General features: G+C 45.9%; 1 protein-coding gene across 3 annotated transcripts in view; it reads right to left on the bottom strand.

Annotated features, from left to right (window-relative positions):
• Positions 1 to 6,366: 6,366 nt before the first annotated feature.
• ACSF2 (acyl-CoA synthetase family member 2) overlaps positions 6,367 to 18,336 on the bottom strand; it is a 720,413-nt gene continuing 708,443 nt past the window's right edge. For all 3 annotated transcript variants that reach the window (XM_085617105.1, XM_085617107.1, XM_085617106.1), the window contains exons 15-16: positions 15,137 to 15,205; positions 6,367 to 9,021 (exon numbers count right to left, since the gene is read on the bottom strand). In XM_085617105.1, the coding sequence (XP_085473231.1) occupies positions 8,971 to 9,021; positions 15,137 to 15,205 (120 nt within the window). In that variant the 3' untranslated portion in view covers positions 6,367 to 8,970. The remainder of the gene's footprint in view (positions 9,022 to 15,136; positions 15,206 to 18,336) is intronic.

Here is an 18,336-nt window from a genome sequence, read left to right as displayed (position 1 = left end):
TTGAGGAGACCGGAAAGGACATGGAGGGAGCGGGGGAGAGAAGGACATAACCTGTGGTGAGGACTTATGAGGAAAGATGTTAGCCAGGAAGGAGTTTCATCTTTTGTATTCATCCCCAATAGTGGAAGCCTCTCCAAAGCTTCTGTTAAGAGCAACATAATAGGCAAGGTAGCACCCCTCTCACTGGTATCTCACTGCCTATACCACACACAGTCATTTCATGTACAGAGGCTGCTTCCTTCTCATTGAAAGGCCTCTCAGTCCCATCAAAGAGCCCTTTCATGTCTCACTTTTAGGCAACTCATGTCACCATAGCTTGTGCTGACAGTCCTGCCTGATGATCTTGTAGCCAGTGGGGATTGCTATGGTGATGTAGGGTACAGAGGTTGAGTTTCACCATGTTCCCATGAAGAAGATCAGGTCCAGGGCATGGTTGTGCAGTAGGTCACATATCTCCATGGCCTGTTTGGTGAGCAAGCTGGTGTTGAGGAGCAAGTTTGTGAGTGCGGCATGTTTTGTGGGTGGTGTTTGGTCTGTGTGTAGATGAGCGGGTGACTGTTTTTTTTAATGTGAGTGGGGTGCTGTTGGTGCAGGAGTGGTGTATGTAGGGTGTGGGAGAGTGCATTAGAATTTGCAGGAGGTACATGTAAAAGTTCCTTCAAACAGAATATGTATGAGCCATAGATCAATCTAAGAAGAACAGCAGCAAAAAGAAGAAAAAAGGAGAAGAATATAGAAACAAAAGAGAAAGGCCCTTAGCGAGATGCCCATACTTCACCTAAAAGTTGAAAATAAAACAGTACTGGGTCCAAATTCAATGATTCTCCGGTGAAGAACTAGACTTGTACCGAAGGTATGTACAATGCTGTTTACCAATGTTTATACAGCCTTAAAAAAGTCACTGTGTGCCAAAACACGTGTTGGCTGTTATTCAATATCAAGAACTGAAGAACGGGAATTTTGTGAAACATAAATGTACTGAAGATCATTGTAATCAACACATCCTTATAATAAAGCAACATCTCATCTCTACACAAGTCCTGACTGTTTGGACTCCATACAATTTTTGTTATTACTAATTGAGTGCTTTGGTTTTCCTAGTTATGTTTACATTTTAGTTATACACTCCTTAAGAGTGCATGTGTTTACCTTCTTCCTCTGCACATTTCTGTTGCCCATTTGTTGTTTCCCTGTCGTTGCTTCCCCGGTCATTGTTGTCCCATCCTTGCTTGTCCTGTTAAATTTATTCCCTATCTCCTGTGTTTTGCTTGTCCCCCACCCACATCGTACCCCCTTACCGTAATCTTGTTTATATCTTGCCACTGTACAAATGTTTATCTGATTCCTGACAGGGCGTGGGCAAAGTAAATGTCAGGGTTAAGGCATAGCTTGGCAATAACTACTTTCTGTAATACTGGCTGTGTCACAGTGGTTTCTGGTTGCCGACTGTGTCCAGGTAGGCAGTGGGTTTCTGTGGTAGTCTTGCCCTGCCACATTGTTGTTCATGGTGAGTCGCCCCGTATGCAGCAGTACTCCACACTTGTTCACCTTCCTGTTTATTTTACTTCCCCCTCCTGCTCTCTTTCCAGGTGCCGTATCCCGCTTATTCTTACAATTCCCACACCCACACTGTGCTGCTGAAGGTTTAGGATTAAGCATGTACTTCCTCAGGGCCGGCTCTAGGGCGGTGCGACCAGTGCAACTGCACCGGGTGCGGACTTTAGGTGGGGGCGTCGTGTTTGCAAGTATATAATAGTTTTAAAAGCACCTTCTGCCAGCTTTCTGGCCGCCAGCAGTTTTCAGCCGTCAATACAAATGTCAAGATAACTCTGTGATTAATTTTCTTCCTACAGAAAGATCGGAGATTTGTCTAGTGGCAGCTTTGAGTCATGGTAGGGTAGCGCAGATGGTTAATGTGCCAACTGCAAAGAACCTGTAACAGCAGATCACAACATGCATATAATTTAAATAGATCAGTAGGTCATTGCTTTTGTCTGAGAGATCCTTTCATTACTTGCAGTTAATAAGTTAACATCCTAGCATAGACAGTGAGCTATTAAACTATACTGTATACCAGTGTGTAAGACACGTGACTCCTACACCTTATAGTCCTCTGTTTTATTTAACATTTCCTATACACTGATTTGCACACCTATGATTGATTGTCTCTGTGTAGTGTGCGTGTGATGTAAAGTGCTTTGACACCCTACACTGGTATAAGTGGCGCTATACAACAAATTAAATGCATCTGAGAGATGGAGTGGTTATGGAGACTTGAGGGGCACTGTTAAAGGGTGCTAGTGAGGGAATCCATGGCAGAGGTGGTCACTGAGGGGGCGCCAACAACCATTGTCGCACTGGGCGCCACCATCGCTAAAGCCGGCCCTGTACTTCCTCTGTGTGCAATCTGCCCCCTCTCCTGTCGTTCCTAGTTTGAGTTTTATTTTGTCTTCTTAATAATGCATTTTTTTAAATGCATTTTGAGTCATTGCAAATATGAGTACAGGTTAACTCCCTACGCTTGAGTGTCTGCCTAAGGAAATACAATCGTCCTAAATTATAATTCCCATGACGTCGCTGGACGAAGGACAAAGGAACTGACGTCACTCCTGTTTTCCAATTTAAAACACCATGCACAGTCACGTAGCACAAAGGGGTATGGTTATACCTCTGTTTTCTTCCAAAGTTTCAAGTGTTAGATCTTAGCACCGAAGCCATTTAAACAAAACATCAGTGGGTTAAGCACTAGGGGAGTGGGTTAGTGGAGAAGTGTGGCTCAATGATTAGAGCGGCAGACCCTGATGCAGAGGTCTAGCCCGGGACCAGGGTTCAATTCCCCACCTCGGCGGGTCTTGGGCTCAAAAATTCCACGGACCTGATAATTCTCGCCTCGGTGCCTATTCCAATCATGGAGTCCCACTCTGCAACTCTGGGCAATAGCTTGCTTAATCTCCACAATGGCCCCCACAACGCTAAGGATGCCTGGCCTCCACCTTGGGGGTGCCCAGGAGTGGACGCCTCACAGGGAAAGCCAGGATGGGTTCCACAGCGGTATTCGTACAAGCGCCTTGAGACCCTTGCGGGTGAGTAGTGCGCTATACCCAGGTGGGTCACAAGGTTCATTGTCATCTCAGCCATGTTGAGCTTTACGAGGCTACTGAGAGTACCAGATTAGATTGAATTGGGAAGATTTTTTATCTGGCAGCCTCCCTACTCCGGTTACTGACCCCATGTAAACATTTTGCAACGTAGTTCAGTCAAGTTCCTTAACTTTGACTCACTGCTCCCTGACCTGGACTGAAACAAAACTCGAGGTTCACTTACAAATCTGAAATCCAAAATTCACCGAACAGATAGAATAGCCCTATATCTGAACCTTTTGTAAATAAAAAATGCTCTCAACATTCAAACATATTCGTGTTAGGTTTTGCCTGCACAGTGCTTGCGCTGTGCTTGTTTGGTTTGTCCTCCACCTTTTACCTAATCTCCCCGTGGCTGCACGCATTTGAAACGTGTTTGGACACTTCACGTTTTTTTCTTTGTTCTCCACCCTTTAGCTAATATCCCCGCATTATATTACCACCAGTTAATGCACAATATATTAGATTTTTCAATTGACAAGACATAACACTTTTATAAAGTTTCAGTAACTTATATTGCACAACTGCTCACCGAGCTAAAACATACAATAAAAAAATGATATTAATCACATAAGCAAAACCTATTGCATTTACCAATACTTGTTTAATGTGTGTTATGGGGAGAAAATAAATGATTTAATAAAATGTTCTCTGGATTCGGCGAGAGTACTTCACTGCTGGAAAAGGGCTAAAGTGGTCCCTCTTGAGAAAATAAAGCTGTCTGCCGGCCTTGAGGTCTTTTTCAACTTCTGTTCCATTTCTCTGCTGCCTGCTATGCCGTCCTTTTATCAGGAAGATAAGTCCCTCTTTCATTACACTAAGTCAGGCTTCAGGCAATGTCCCAGCACGGAAAAGCTCTTTGGGAGACCATAGAGGCTATTAAAATCATGCTGGACAGAGGGGAAAGCGCCGCCCTCATTTTACTTGCTATATCGGCAGAATTTGATACGGTGTCACCTCATTTTATTACAACATTTCTCGGAGGTTGGCATAGGTGGGACTGCTTTGAGATGGCTCCAATCTTTTCTAGCGTGAGGGAACTAGAAGTGTGGCTTGGCCCTAGTTTGCCATCAGCAAAGAAGCTTGCCAGCGGGGTGCCCCGGGGCTCTTCTTTGAGCCTCACGTTGTTTAACATCTTTGTAGCACCCCTGGTCACATTCATAGACTCCTACAGCTTTAAGACGATCTCTCATGCTGATGACATTCAGCTGCTTTTGACAGCTTTATCCACTGCATCTGAGCTGTTGAAAGCTTGCCTCTGCGCTGCTCTGCATTGGCTGGGAGGGAGCCACCTGCTAAGTAAAGCCGGTAAAACCGAGATTCCCCTGTTTGGTCATATGAAAGAGCAATGGCTGCACAGCTGCTGGCCTAAGGACCTGCCTCCCTTCCCTGGTCCCTCTTCACTAGCCAGGAATCTGGGTGTAAAAACAGACAACAAGCCTTTTCACCTCAAATCCCCTCTGTGGCTGCCACCTGTTTTTCTTTACTGAGATCCCTCAGAAAGTTCCTGGATCTCCTGCCATTAAAAACACATAAGACAGTGGTCTACTCTCTTAGAACTTCGAGACTGGACTACGCTAATAGCCGGTATTAGGATCCCAACAACCAATCACCATCAGCCTTCTAAACCCTATGTGTGGCCACAGCTTGGCTGGTGACCATCCCGAGGTTTCGCCGGGTAAGAATTGGTGGTCAGTCTTTCATGGTTATGGCTGGTGCGGAATGGAACCAGTTACCTCTTTCTTTCCGGTAGGGTGGGACTAGGACAGAAAATAGGTCCGGGCACCAGAATAAAACTGACCGTCATTATCGAATCAAGTGGCCCACATTTCCAAACAGGGCAGTTTTGAATTTGTAATGACACTGTGTATAGGTTTTTCGCAAGGTATGGGAGGCTGTATGCATTTATGTTTGCTACAGGCAATGTTTGTGGTAATATCAGGGAAATCAAAAACTGTAAAAATCAGCCCACCAGATTAAAAAACAGGACCACAAACTTAAAAAACAAACAGCCCAGACATTGACCTATCAGACCAGCATCTCGGGAACTGCCTGATTGTCCTATAGGCCAGGCTGACCCTGCTTTACGGCCTATTTTGCATGAGCCCTCTTTTGCTAAAGCTCTAAACACTCATTTCTTTTCAGCACATGAGCATTGTTGCACCTATCCTTATGTTAAGCCTATTATCGCTGGTACACTCATCGGAGTAGCCGTGTGCTTTATAAATTCCTTCAGTCATTTACTCATTCAAATGCACGAAAACCCTGCAAACACAACATCAAACACGTTTATTGTCAAGACCCATTACTATTACCATTAACCCCTTCCATGCGGGGCAAATTCCGCCGCGGTGCGAGGGGGGTCGGGCCTGGGCGTGGCGCTCTGGTGCTCAGGACGGCTCCCGGCCGTCATAAATCACGGTGGGCGTGTGCTCATGACGGCCGGAAGCCGTCCGAACTCTGCCCACTGATTAATTAGCCCGCACAGGCGGGGAATTTGCCGCGCGTGGGCAGAGCGGCAACGGTCGGACGGCTCCCGGCCGTCATGAGCACACGACTACCGTGACTCATGACGGCCGGGAGCCGTCCTGAGCATGGAAGGGGTTAAAAGCACAAAACGAAGAAAATAAAAACCCACAATCAATACAAAATACCACATCGACTACCATAGACAACTAATGTTCCACCTCATGCCCAGCCATCTCACTACAATACACGAAAGCCAGTCTTATTCCATATTACAAAACTCACTTTCAACACACAACCAGCCGTCTTCAACTCACGAGCTACCTACCACTTTTGTTACACACAGTCCTTTGGACAATCATCAACCAACAATACACTTTCATCGGACAGCTTCAAGTGTCAGTGACTTTAGTGAGATTTCGGTCTATAGACACTGAGTAAATTATAAAGAAAAAAGCAACAGAAGGTAGAATTTTCAACAAAGTAATCAATAAAAACACAGTCCAGATCAGAACTCTATAAAGCACATCAAATCACTATCAACACGTAATCCACAGTACGCCATTATCCAAGCACAATCCTGTACATTCTTTTGGCAGTCTTTGAAATGCCAGAGATTTAGGGTCACGGTTTCTTCGACGGAAAGTAAGAAATGTCTGCAAAGTCCCTCCGGTGCATGGCGCACACTTCCAGTGCCGGCCTTCTGGATCTAAAGGCTTTCCATCTGCACAAAGTCCAAGAAGTAAAAAACAAAATGGCAAAAGTACTAGATTTCGGGTTTATTCGTTTATTACAAAAGCTGCTCATGTTCTGAATGGTGTCCTAAGGCCAGCATGCCTCCATTAAAATATTTAATCATACAATCTATTATTTTAAAAAAGACATTTTATTTGGAAACGTGTTACATTCATTTTGGCAAAAATCATGTCTTATTTAAGGCTATGTCTTCAAATTAATTTGACAGTCAACTCCATAAAAAGAAATAAACAAGAGCAGGGTTGAGAGAGAAATCGATGTAAAACTAAGAGAAAAAGGGAATTAGAGAACGAAAGGCAAAGGCCAAAAGAGAACTAAATAAAGAGGTAGAAAGGAAGATTTGAAGAGAGAGCTCGAGTGTGGCCCGTGGTTGTGGCAGATGCGTTCACTACAAGGACCTCTGTTTAAATGTGTGGTCACAGCTTTGAATCTCAGCAGGTCAACTCAGCCTTTCAACCTCCTGACATTCAAACAGCGAGCAACATTAGTTGGTTAACAACCATCTGTTAAAAGCACCAAGCAAACTTGAGCTGTCAATGTATGCTTTGCAAGTAGACTTATGTGATACAGCTCAAATGACGCCTACAGCTTGTCGCCAGTTGGCGTTGCACCTTCATCGCTGTGTCTTTCCAGCACTATGGCTTATGCTCTGATTTAGTCATTCAAAGACACTGTGCATCCAGGAGTGAGACTGACTGCGATGGGACACACGCTATGGGTTCCAGGGTTTGTCAGTCAACCAACTTCACTAAAATGATTCCACCACAAGCCTTGCTATTTGCTTTTCAGCTGAATGTTTTCACAGTGGGACACAATATTATTGTTTTTACTCGTCGTGGCTGGGCTGCAGTGATGTATTCATGATGGGATAGAGATGTTGTTTCTGAAAGAGCAACAACACACAGCGCGATGGGTTAGCAGACCATTGCTCATGATGCGCACCAATGATCCATGTTCTGCCATTAGACACTCAAGAGCACATGTGATAAATACAGTGCATCACAAAGCTTTACGCTTAAGTGGTCCATCTGGGATTACAAGCATGTCAAATTCTGAAAGTCCATTCCTACAGACTGGGTATGTGATCGTTAGCATATCCATTCATCGGAAGGAGTTGACCCAATCGGAGTGGGCAAGGGCGAGGTGGATCGAAAAGCATTTGCTGGGATGGGAAGGTATATTCTGCACAACATCTGAAGTAAGAAGACATTCTTTGCATGGAGGGGGCAGAAAAGTATAGAAAGGGTAACGGGAAAGCAGGAAAGGAAGGGGTAACCGGATGATGTTGTCAAATAGGGATGATAAAAGAGGAGTGAATGCAGTAAGAATGGGCGAGGATGAGGTTGGGAGAATGATAGTTTATGTGCGCGAGCAGGCACAGCTGGTAAAGTCTTGATTAGTCTGGCAGGAAGATGTTGGTACTACAGTGAGAGGTTGCTTGAAGAGATTGGGCTTCTGGACTTTACATAAGTGGTTTAGAGATGGGACCTACATCATCGGGACTGGATGGAAGTCCAATGACTACAGAAATTCATAGATCTGCTGACTAATGAGGACAACTGGCTGCAGTTAATCAAACTGAGAAGCACGGCTGGTGCTGTGACCACTGACCAAAGGGAAAAGAAGACCAAGGGTACCCGGATCAATAAAGGGAGTAGCAATGTGACCTCACACCAAAGGGGCACAACAGAAGCTTGGACTTAATATAACTGCTGATGGATGGATGGATGCCAGACCAATGTGGAAGGCAGGCATTGCAATCACTGGACAATATAAAGGGCGGTTAGAGGCAAATCGGTACGTTGGTATTTCTACAGCGCGAACCTGGCCAAAGGCAGCGGAGCGCAAAACATGGTCAAGGCATGCTTGAAGCCAACGAGTAAGTGGATTGTAAGCAGAGTAGTGGATGAGAAATACATTGTGATGTAGTGTTCTTTTATAGAGGGGAGTCTTCAAATATTTCCTAAATTGGAGCGGCGTTAGAGTGGTCCTTATGGATACGGGGATGCTGTCCCAAAGACAACTGCAGAATGGGAGTACTAAGAGCAATTATGAAGAAGTGGCATGTGAGACCAAAGAGGGTGCCAGAAGGAGGGCCACTGATCAAGGGGGTGGCAGAATGTCACCCGAGATCCAAGAGGAAAGCAGGTTATTGTGTTTCAGTTTAAAAAGAGACGAAAGTAGTTGAAGCCTTTGACTAAAAGGGATGACATACTGCGGCACCTGAGACTAAGGAGGACAGCAGTCCTATAGCTTCTGCCCAATGGGTAATGCAGATAGTTGAATTTCAGACGCAGACATACTAGTACCGAAGGCTAGAGGACTTGGGAGGTACCCTGCATTTAGTCACCCCACCCTCACTTGAGGTTATCCTCCAATGTTAACTTGTCTGAAATTTGTGCCTAGTTCTGTTGTCCAGTGAAAGCGGTCTCCACAGGAGACCATTTTATTCCATACTGGCTCTGGGTAAGGAACAACCTATTTCATTGAGTTAAGAAAGTCTTAATGGTGGTTTTGGGCCCACACCAAATAAGTGAAGCCAAACTGAAGAGACCTCGGGGGCAACCAGACCCCACAATGTCCTCTACATAGCATCATTAACAATCACTCAGAGATTCAGTGTCTTCTTTGCAATCTCCTTCAGTTCATACTTCTTCACCTGGAAGAAATGGAGAAAGAGAGTCAGGGTGCAAGGAATAGAACTCCGTGTCATACCCCACTCCCCACACCAGAAAATAAATGCATCTTCTGTTTCCAGATCCCCAATATTCCTCTTCGAGCATGAGGAAGGAAGCGATCTGTGCTACTACTCGAATTTTCATTTTTGGATGCAGGCAATACAGTTAGAAGATCTCTTCCTTTTCTGTTCAAAATTAAAGCTTACCCTGTTGCTAGCGCTACTATTGTATGCACGCTTGTGCGGGGATAACTGCATTACTGACGTATGAGTATCACCTGTTGTGTCTGAGAATGCTTGTACCACAGATGTATATATTTTGCACCAGTGAAGCTGTGTCACTGCTGCTGTCTGTGAGCACCTGTGATTTGCATGGAAAGCTCAAATTAAGCATAGGGCCTGCTTTACTCTTCTGAGTCTGTGAAGGGTGTTCGCAATGCTGCTGCCTGTGCTGTTTTTTATGTGAGACGAAAGGCCTAACTGTTCTACCCCTACTGTACTTGGTGTGTTAGGGACGCCTCACTGCCCTTGTCCCTGGCTTACTGATCTGCACACAAGGAAGACTCTCACTTGTAGGGCCACTTCTGTAATTACTCTGTGAGAAGGAATGGCCCTGCTGCTGCTCTAACCATAGATCTGAGTGGGCAGGTGCAAAGGTAGCTTGTCTTATTGCTTCCCACTCCATATCTTTTGTGTGAGAGAGAGAAGCTTGCACTGCTAGTGGATGAGTTCCACCTATTCAATGTGTGACAGAAGCTCATGGGTAAAGACTGAGTGGTATCTCTCCCTCTGTACCATCCCCCATTTCCCCTGCTGTATTTAAAGCTTGCAATGCTGCTGCAGAGGCTGTACCATGTTAACATGGCATGCGTGCAACCTGGCACAGCTGCTGCTGTATGTGAGGGAAGCTTGCACTGCTGCTGCAGAGGCTGTACCATGTTAACATGACATGCGTGCAACCTGGCACAGCTGCTGCTGTCTGTGAGGAACGCTTGCACTGCTGCTGCAGAGGCTGTACCATGTTAACATGGCATGCGTGCAACCTGGCACAGCTGCTGCTGTCTGTTAGGGAAGCTTGCACTGCTGCTGCAGAGGCTGTACCATGTTAACATGACATGCGTGCAACCTGGCACTGCTGCTGCTGTCTGTGAGGGAAGCGTGCACTGGCGCTGCAGAGGCTGTACCATGTTAACATGCCTTTTTGCCACTTGTGGAACATTGCACAGCTGCGACTTTACGCTATACTTGCTTGGCTGCTTCCTGTTTCCTGCAGACTGTCTGTGAGAGAAGCTTGCATTGCTGCTGCAGAGGCTGTACCATGTTAACATGGCATGCGTGCAACATTGCACAGCTGCTTCTCTCGCTGCCCTTGTTTGGCTGCTTACTGTGTCTTGCAGGCTGTCTGTGAGGGAAGCTTGCACCGTAGCTGGCTATGATGTAAGAGTGAAACACACCTGTCCCTGATGGTGCCACAAATGATGTATATGTGAGTGAAATGTGTACTACAGCTGCTTTCCGACGTACATGCTCCGGGGCCTACTTTAGGGAGGCCAGCATCAATCTAGTTTGTGCTGCACATGTTCTGTGTTTGAGGAACGCTTACACTGCTGTAAAAATGTAACTGTCATTTGTGTGAGGGAAGCTGGTAGTGCTAAAGCCATGTTAAGTGTTACCTTGCTATGACTAATGCCAAACAATGCCATGGTTGTCCAGGTTTTGTGTGAGGGAAAGTTGCGATGCTGCTGCACGTGTGCTGTTCGTGTTGCATTTGATGCGCTTGCATTGCTGCTACTTGCTGTGATCTGTGTGGTGGAAGCTTGCATTTCATCCTCCACTGCTTGTGAGGGGGAAGCAAGAGTAGTGTGTGTGACTTCAGTGTATGTAATGATCTCCTTCCCATACCAGTGTTGCACCTGCTTGGACTGTGATGGAGACCTGCACAACTCCTGCACGTGCTGCCATCAATAGCAGAAGACACACAATCAATGGACGGAATGCAGAACAAATCAAATCATTCACCCCCAGTCAAGTGATCTGGGTCAAATCCATCATTCTTTTGCCCACCATGCCACCCCAGTTCAGACCCGGCCACATGCAAATCAGTCTTGACCCTGTGCCTCATGGGAACAGTCCAGCCCGAACCGCCAAGCCAGGTCCTCCCTGGACCGGAAACAAGCATCCTAGGACCGGTTTCGGGGTTTCACCCCTCTTCAGCCAGGACAGCTTGATTCCAGTGGCACAGTGAGCCCAGGACCCACGTCTGGGTATACCTGGCGCACGCAGGGCGAGAAAGCAAAAGACACACAAAATCGATGGACGGAATGCAGAACAAATCAAAACATTCACCCCCAGTCAAGAGATCTGGGTCAAATCCATCATTCTTTTGCCCACCATGCCACCCCAGTTCAGACCCAGCCACATGCAAATCAGTCTTGACCCTGTGCCTCATGGGAACAGTCTAGCCCGTGCTCTCCATGCCACTGGAATCAAGCTATCCTGGCTGAAGAGGGGTGAAACCCCGAAACCGGGCCTAGGATGCTTATTTCCAGTCCAGGGAGGACCTGGCTTGGCAGTTCGGGCTGGACTGTTCCCATGAGGCACAGGGTCACGACTGATTTGCATATGGCTGGGTTCAAACTGGAATGGCATGGTGACCAAAAAAACGATGGATTTAGGCCCAGATCTCTGTACTGGGGAGAATGTATGACACTGTTCTGCATTCTGTCCATCAACTGTTTTTGCAGCCATCAATAGCAGGGCCTCTGCTGTGTGTGAGGGAAGCACGTGCTTCTGTTGCTCGTGATGTTCTCCCCTTTGGTGTCGATGGGGGACAGTTTGCCTTTGTTGTTCTGTGAGGGAGCTATACATCTGCTGCTACTCATGCTTTAGGTTCACTGCGAGCTCGGGAAGGCTCTACCACCTATATCACTGCTCACATTCTATGTTGATGCCTACAGTGTACCTGCGCAGGTGAGAGTCCACCCAAAGGCAGTTTATGATAGATGGATGGAACTTGTCCTTCCCTTGCCTTTGCTGTACCTGTTGTGTGCCAAGAACTTGCTGTACGTTGCTGGCGTTGCACATGCTGTGCGTGCGTGGCAAGCATGCAGATTTCCAGCCTGGGCAGTACCTGCTCTTTCCATGTCCTCACCCCGTAAAATAATGATTTCTTTAAAAAATCTGTTTGCCGTGTGCCTTCCTTGAAACAATTAATAATCGTAGCCCTTTAAAAAAAACATAAAGGTTGCGACTTGTGAAGCCAAACTATACTATTCTGCGAAGGTGAGATGTGCACTGCAGAGGCCTATAATATACCTGTTCTTTGGTGTCTGTTACATAAACGTGCACTTTGGTAGCCTGTGCTGCATCTGTATAGGCTGCACTGTGCTGCATCTGTATAGGCTGCACTGTGCTTCGTGTGCTGCATCTGTATAGGCTGCATTGTGCTGCATTTGTATAGGCTGCACTGTGTTGCGTGTGCTGCATCTATATAGGCTGCACTGTGCTGCATATGTATAGGCTGCACTGTGCTGCATGTGCTGCATCTGTAAAGGCTGCATTGTGCTGCATCTGTAAAGGCTGCACTGTGCTGCATCTGTATAGGCTGCACTGTGCTGCATATGTATAGGCTGCACTGTGCTCCATATGTATAGGCTGTACTGTGCTGGGTGAGCTGCATCTGTATAGGCTGCACTGTGCTGCGTGTGCTGCATCTGCATAGGCTGCTGTATAGGCTGCACTGTGCTGCGTCTGTGTAGGCTGCACTGTGCTTCCTGTGCTGCATCTGTATAGGCTGCATTGTGCTGTGTGTGCTGCATCTGTATAGGCTGCACTGTGCTGCGTGTGCTGCATCTGTATAGGCTACACTGTGCTGCATCTGTATAGGCTGCACTGTGCTGCATCTGTAAAGGCTGCACTGTGCTGTATATGTATAGGCTGCACTGTGCAGCTCATTCTGCTGGGTGAGAGATGCCTGCACTAACACCGCCCATGTTGTATGTTTTCTTTGTAATGTGAGCTGGGGGTACTGTACCCGTTTCTGTACTGTTCTGTGTGTGAAGATTACCCTTGCATTGCCACAAAGCTGTTTGCTATGCCACAAGAGGTTCCATTTTTGGGCCTGGTAGGATGACCATTATTTGTGTGTGGGTGAAGCTTGCAGTTTTACTGTCCATGTATTTCCTGTTTTATGTGAAAAGGAAACTTGCCCTGATGGTAGCATACTGTACATATAGTATGATGTGTGAAGAACATTTGCACTACTGCTGCTCGAGCTGCACTCACTCTATATTTAACAGAAGTTTGCACATCTGCTGCCTGAGCTGCACCCGTTCTGTCTGTGACGGACGTTTGCACTACTGCTGCCTGAGCTGCACCCGTCCTGTTTGTGACGGATGTTTGCACTACTGCTGCTTGAGCTGCACCCGTTCTGTTGGTGACAGATGTTTGCACTACTGCTGCCTGAGCTGTACCCGTTCTGTGTGTGACAGATGTTTGCACTACTGCTGCCTGAGCTACACTAGATGTTTGCACTACTGCTGCCTGAGCTGCACCCGTTCTGTGTGTGACAGATGTTTGCACTACTGCTGCCTGTGCTACACTAGATGTTTGCACTACTGCTGCCTGAGCTGCACCCGTTCTGTGTGTGACGGATGTTTGCACTACTGCTGCCTGAGCTGCACCCGTTCTGTGTGTGACGGATGTTTGCACTACTGCTGCCTGAGGTGCACCCGTTCTGTGTGTGACAGATGTTTGCACTACTGCTGCCTGAGCTGCACCCGTTCTGTGTGTGACGGATGTTTGCACTACTGCTGCCTGAGCTGCACCCGTTCTGTGTGTGACAGATGTTTGCACTACTGCTGCCTGTGCTACACTAGATGTTTGCACTACTGCTGCCTGAGCTGCACCAGTTCTGTGTGTGAAGGACGTTTGCACTACTGCTGCCTGAGCTGCACCCGTTCTGTGTGTGACGGATGTTTGCACTACTGCTGCCTGTGCTGCACCCGTTCTGTGTGTGACAGATGTTTGCACTACTGCTGCCTGAGCTGCACCCGTTCTGTGTGTGACAGACGTTTGCACTACTGCTGCCTGTGCTGCACCCGTTCTGTGTGTGACAGATGTTTGCACTACTGCTGCCTGTGCTGCACCCGTTCTGTGTGTGGCGGATGCTTGGGTGACTACTGCCCATGATGTAATGCAGGCGCGCAACACCCTTTGGACTCAAAGGGCTTCAGCCCCCCCCCCCCCACCCGTCGTGTGTGGCAGCCCGGGATGAGACAGCTTCCCGGGCACCCACACAGCCGCACCCGAGCACTTCACAGGTCTTCAAAAGACCATTTGCATGTTAATGAGGCCTCGCTGTTGTTCCACCCCTTCTAAGAGCCCCTGCGGCTCCACTCTGCCTAGTGCTTAAAGATTCAGCCCCCCCCCCCCCGAAATTTTTTCTTCGCCCCCCTCGAAATTTGGCTCTAGTTGCGCCTCTGATGTAATGCATGCACCGCAGCGCCACAGCACCCTGGGATGTACATCATCCCTGTGGGACAGATGTTGGAATACTGCTCTGCAGCTGTGTGCATTTAGAAACATTGAATAGCCAAGTGTGCTTGTGCGAGTGAGAGAGAGCGCGCACCAGAGAGAGACGCTTCAATGCTCTTAACTTTGCCACTGCTGCACCTACTCTACATGTATCGAATGTCTCCCCTGCTGCCTGTGCTGTGACTGTTCTATGCATAAGGTACCTGATTTGAGGGTGACGGATTCTTTTCCCTGATATCTGTGCTAGACCTGTATGTGACAGGACCCTGCAGACATGATGCTGCGGCTGGACTGGGTTTGAGAAGAAGGTATGTACTAACGCTGCCTGTGTGCATCTCTCCTTTACGTGTATGTGAGTGAAGCTTCCCTCGGTGCTGCCTGTGCTATGCCTGGCAGTGCGCGTGGAAGAAAGCTTGAACCTGCCTCTGCTGCCTGTTTGTTCCGCTTGTGAGGGAAGCTTGCCCTGCTGACGCCTGCGGTGCTCGTGTTCTAGATGGCTGCACGCCTTGCTCCCCCCCCTCCCAACCATTGGCCCTCCCCTCCTCCCCTTGGTCATTCTTACCTTTCCAGACACGGTGAGCGGAAACGAATCAAAAAATAACACATATCGAGGGATCTTGAAGTATGCGATCTAGAAAACAGAACAAAAACAGCTCAGTATTTCCCTGGAAGCACACACAAGCAGCAACAGTTCTAATCCACCCACCAGGACCAGCCTAGGATTGTTGGGGCCCTGTTCAAAACGGAAGATACGAGTCCCTTCCTTTTTTTTTTATTTTTTTTTAATTGATTTTCACAACAGCAAGTAAATAGTTGACCGAACACAGAATTATCCGATAGGTTATACAAGAACATAGGTAGTCAATTAATTAGAACAACTTTTAACATACTTCATAACAGGAGAATCAGGCTAATTACAAGTTATATTTTTAGCATTGTAACCAATTGTTGATTGGAGTCCATAATTTTAAACCAAAGTTTCTCTTTTTCATCCCCTTTAGACAATACACAGCTTTCTCTAGTTGATAGGTATTTAACAATTTAGTTTGCCATTGAAAAAATAAAGGAGGATCAGCATCAAGCCAGTGCGAGGTGATACAGTATCTGAAAATAGACATAGATATAAATAGAAAACCTTCTTCTGCACGTGTGTACAACCGAACTGGATTAGCTTGAATGCCAAGTATTACTAGATCAACAGACAGTACTAAGGGAATATTCGTTACTTGGTTTAAAAACGCTTGAACTTCAGAAATAAATTGAGATAATTTAGGACATAAAAAAAAAACATATGGGTAGAGTTTGCTCCTATACATCCACAGCGATTACACTTGTCTCCAACATTCCCTTTCCATTTTAATAGCTTGGCTGGAGTATAATATAAGTCAAAAGTACTCATAAAACTCTGACTTTTTAAAGATCCATTACATAGTACTTGATCAGACAAAGCTAAAGCATCCAGTATGTCTATATTTTCAATACCCATTTCTTTTTGCCATTTTGCATTATAAGATACAAGATTGTCTTCTAAACCTTTAATCATTGCCTTATATATCACCCCAATTCTATTTTGTTTCCAACAGCATTCTAATACCTCATGTTTCTTAATTTTATTAGAATTCACTAGGTTTTTAGAGTTTAAAAAGCTACGTATTTGAAGATATTTAAAAAAGTCTGTTTTAGGTAAGTTATATAATTGTTGAAGATACGAAAATGTTGTAAATTGTTCATTCGGAAAAAGATCCCCAAGCTGACAAATATTAAAGTTTTGCAGCGCTGCATAATATGGTCTGAAAATATTGGTGGCAACGATGGGTTGTCATATAAGGGCATATAAAAATTGAAATTACTATCTAAATGGAGTCTTCGTTTGCATATTTTCCATAATTGAAAGGCCGTTTCCATTACTTTGAATCTTGTCTTCTTATAGTAACTTGGTTCTAAAAAGCGAACTAAACATGTTTGTGCTTGACTGCCAAGAATCATTGTGTAGATAGAAGGGCATAGGAAATCATCCAAAGATATCCCTTCAAAAATTAAAATACTCATTAATCTAAGTGATATCGCCATATAATATAGACGAAAATTTGGAATTCCCCAACCACCTCGAAGCGGGGGTAAAGTAAAACTAATAAGAGACTTCCTTGCTCTTTTATATCCCCATAAAAATCTAGAGATTATCCTATCTAATTTAGTAAAAAAACTAGATGGGAAAAGTAATGGTATAGTCCGAAGTCCCTTCCAATTTGAATGTGAAGGAACATCACAGGAAAATACATCATAGGAAGTGACATCACAGGCCCACTAATCTTCTTTTGCATCATTGAAGTGACTTGCAAGACTCAACTTCTTTGGAATAGATATCAGTAGAATGAATGAGAATATAAATATCCCAGCTAAAACAAGTCCATATATTTTAAAGCTCTGTTAGTAGATTACATGAGTGAAATTGGATGGAAGCGCTGGGCGCAGGTCTTTACCGGTGTTCATTCCAATGTTAACTGAGACAGAGGTGACCGACTGAAGGAACACACTCTTGAAGTGCCTCAATGAAGCGGCAGTGGGCGCTCAAGAGCATGCGCCAGATCTCAGCGGGCATGGCACACAACAAACAACTTGGCACGGAGTTGTTTTCTGCAGAACACCTTATAAGGGGTATGTATTTTAAAAAGACCCAGCAGGCCCAGGAATGTGATGCTGAAGGGCGACATTGACAAATACGACTCTTGGCTGGTACCGGATGAAGCAGTAGGAAAGCGTGCATGGTGCAGGGATGGGGCAAGCACAAAGATTGGAGGCTGTAGGGATTGAGCAGGCAGAGAGATTGGGTGGTGTAGGGATAGAGCAGGCAGAGAGTGGGTGGTGTAGGGATTGAGCAGGGAGATTGGTCGGTGAAGTGATATTGCTAAGGTTGCTTCAGTGGTGGGGCAGCTAGAACTGAATAAGAATGTAAAAGGCGGACAGTCTTGAGTTTCCTGGCACTAAAGCAGCAGGGCTGCAAATGAAAAATAACAGTTACCAGTGCATGGCTGCCCTACCCTGCGGCCTTGTAGACATCCATGGTAGACCCCTATAAAGCCCAGGGAAGGGAGCCTGCTCCCCAGACCCTCCCAGCCACGATCTTGCACTGCAAGTCCAAGGGGAGGGGGCCATCCCTGCCGAATATCACTCATCACAGGTTAAACAAATGCATGCTTTAGTCTTCATCGTACGTCTGCATTGAAACATTTTGTCACAAAATTATCAGAACTAATGTAGCTCTGCAGCAGTTCATGATCTGCACCACAAATTAGCAGTTATTTGCCAGCTTGAGCTTGGATAATACTGACAGCATGTAACTGCTACTAGTATGTGGAGCTTGGCTAGATGGTCTCGGGTTGTGTAAAGGTGGGCGCTGTCTCAAGTAGCGCATAAACAAGGCGGCATGTAGTAGCTGAGAGACTCCATTTAAAGGAGGTGCGTTGGTGCAGAGATGAAGGGTTGTGCGGCACAGAGGAAAATGCCCCAACAAGGAAGGCTAACTCAATCAATTCACCTTGTCTCTTTGCGTTCTGGTACTTATAGCCCTTCATTTTAATATTAGGGAGGACTATGAGTTGAAGATGCAAAATAAGACTTGGTGTGCTACTCATGCTTGATGGAAGGTATCTCAAGAGCTCTATTCACATCAACACACAGCATCATTATCAGATCTTTAAGAAGTTTAATCAATGAAAGTTTTTTTTTTTAAGTTTAATACGCTTTATTGAGATAAATTACATC

The sequence above is a fragment of the Triturus cristatus genome, chromosome 7 (assembly GCF_964204655.1).
Source record: "Triturus cristatus chromosome 7, aTriCri1.1, whole genome shotgun sequence".
Lineage (NCBI taxonomy): Eukaryota > Metazoa > Chordata > Amphibia > Caudata > Salamandridae > Triturus > Triturus cristatus.
Note: the sequence above shows the minus strand (reverse complement) of the source record. Positions and strands in the feature narration are given on the sequence as shown.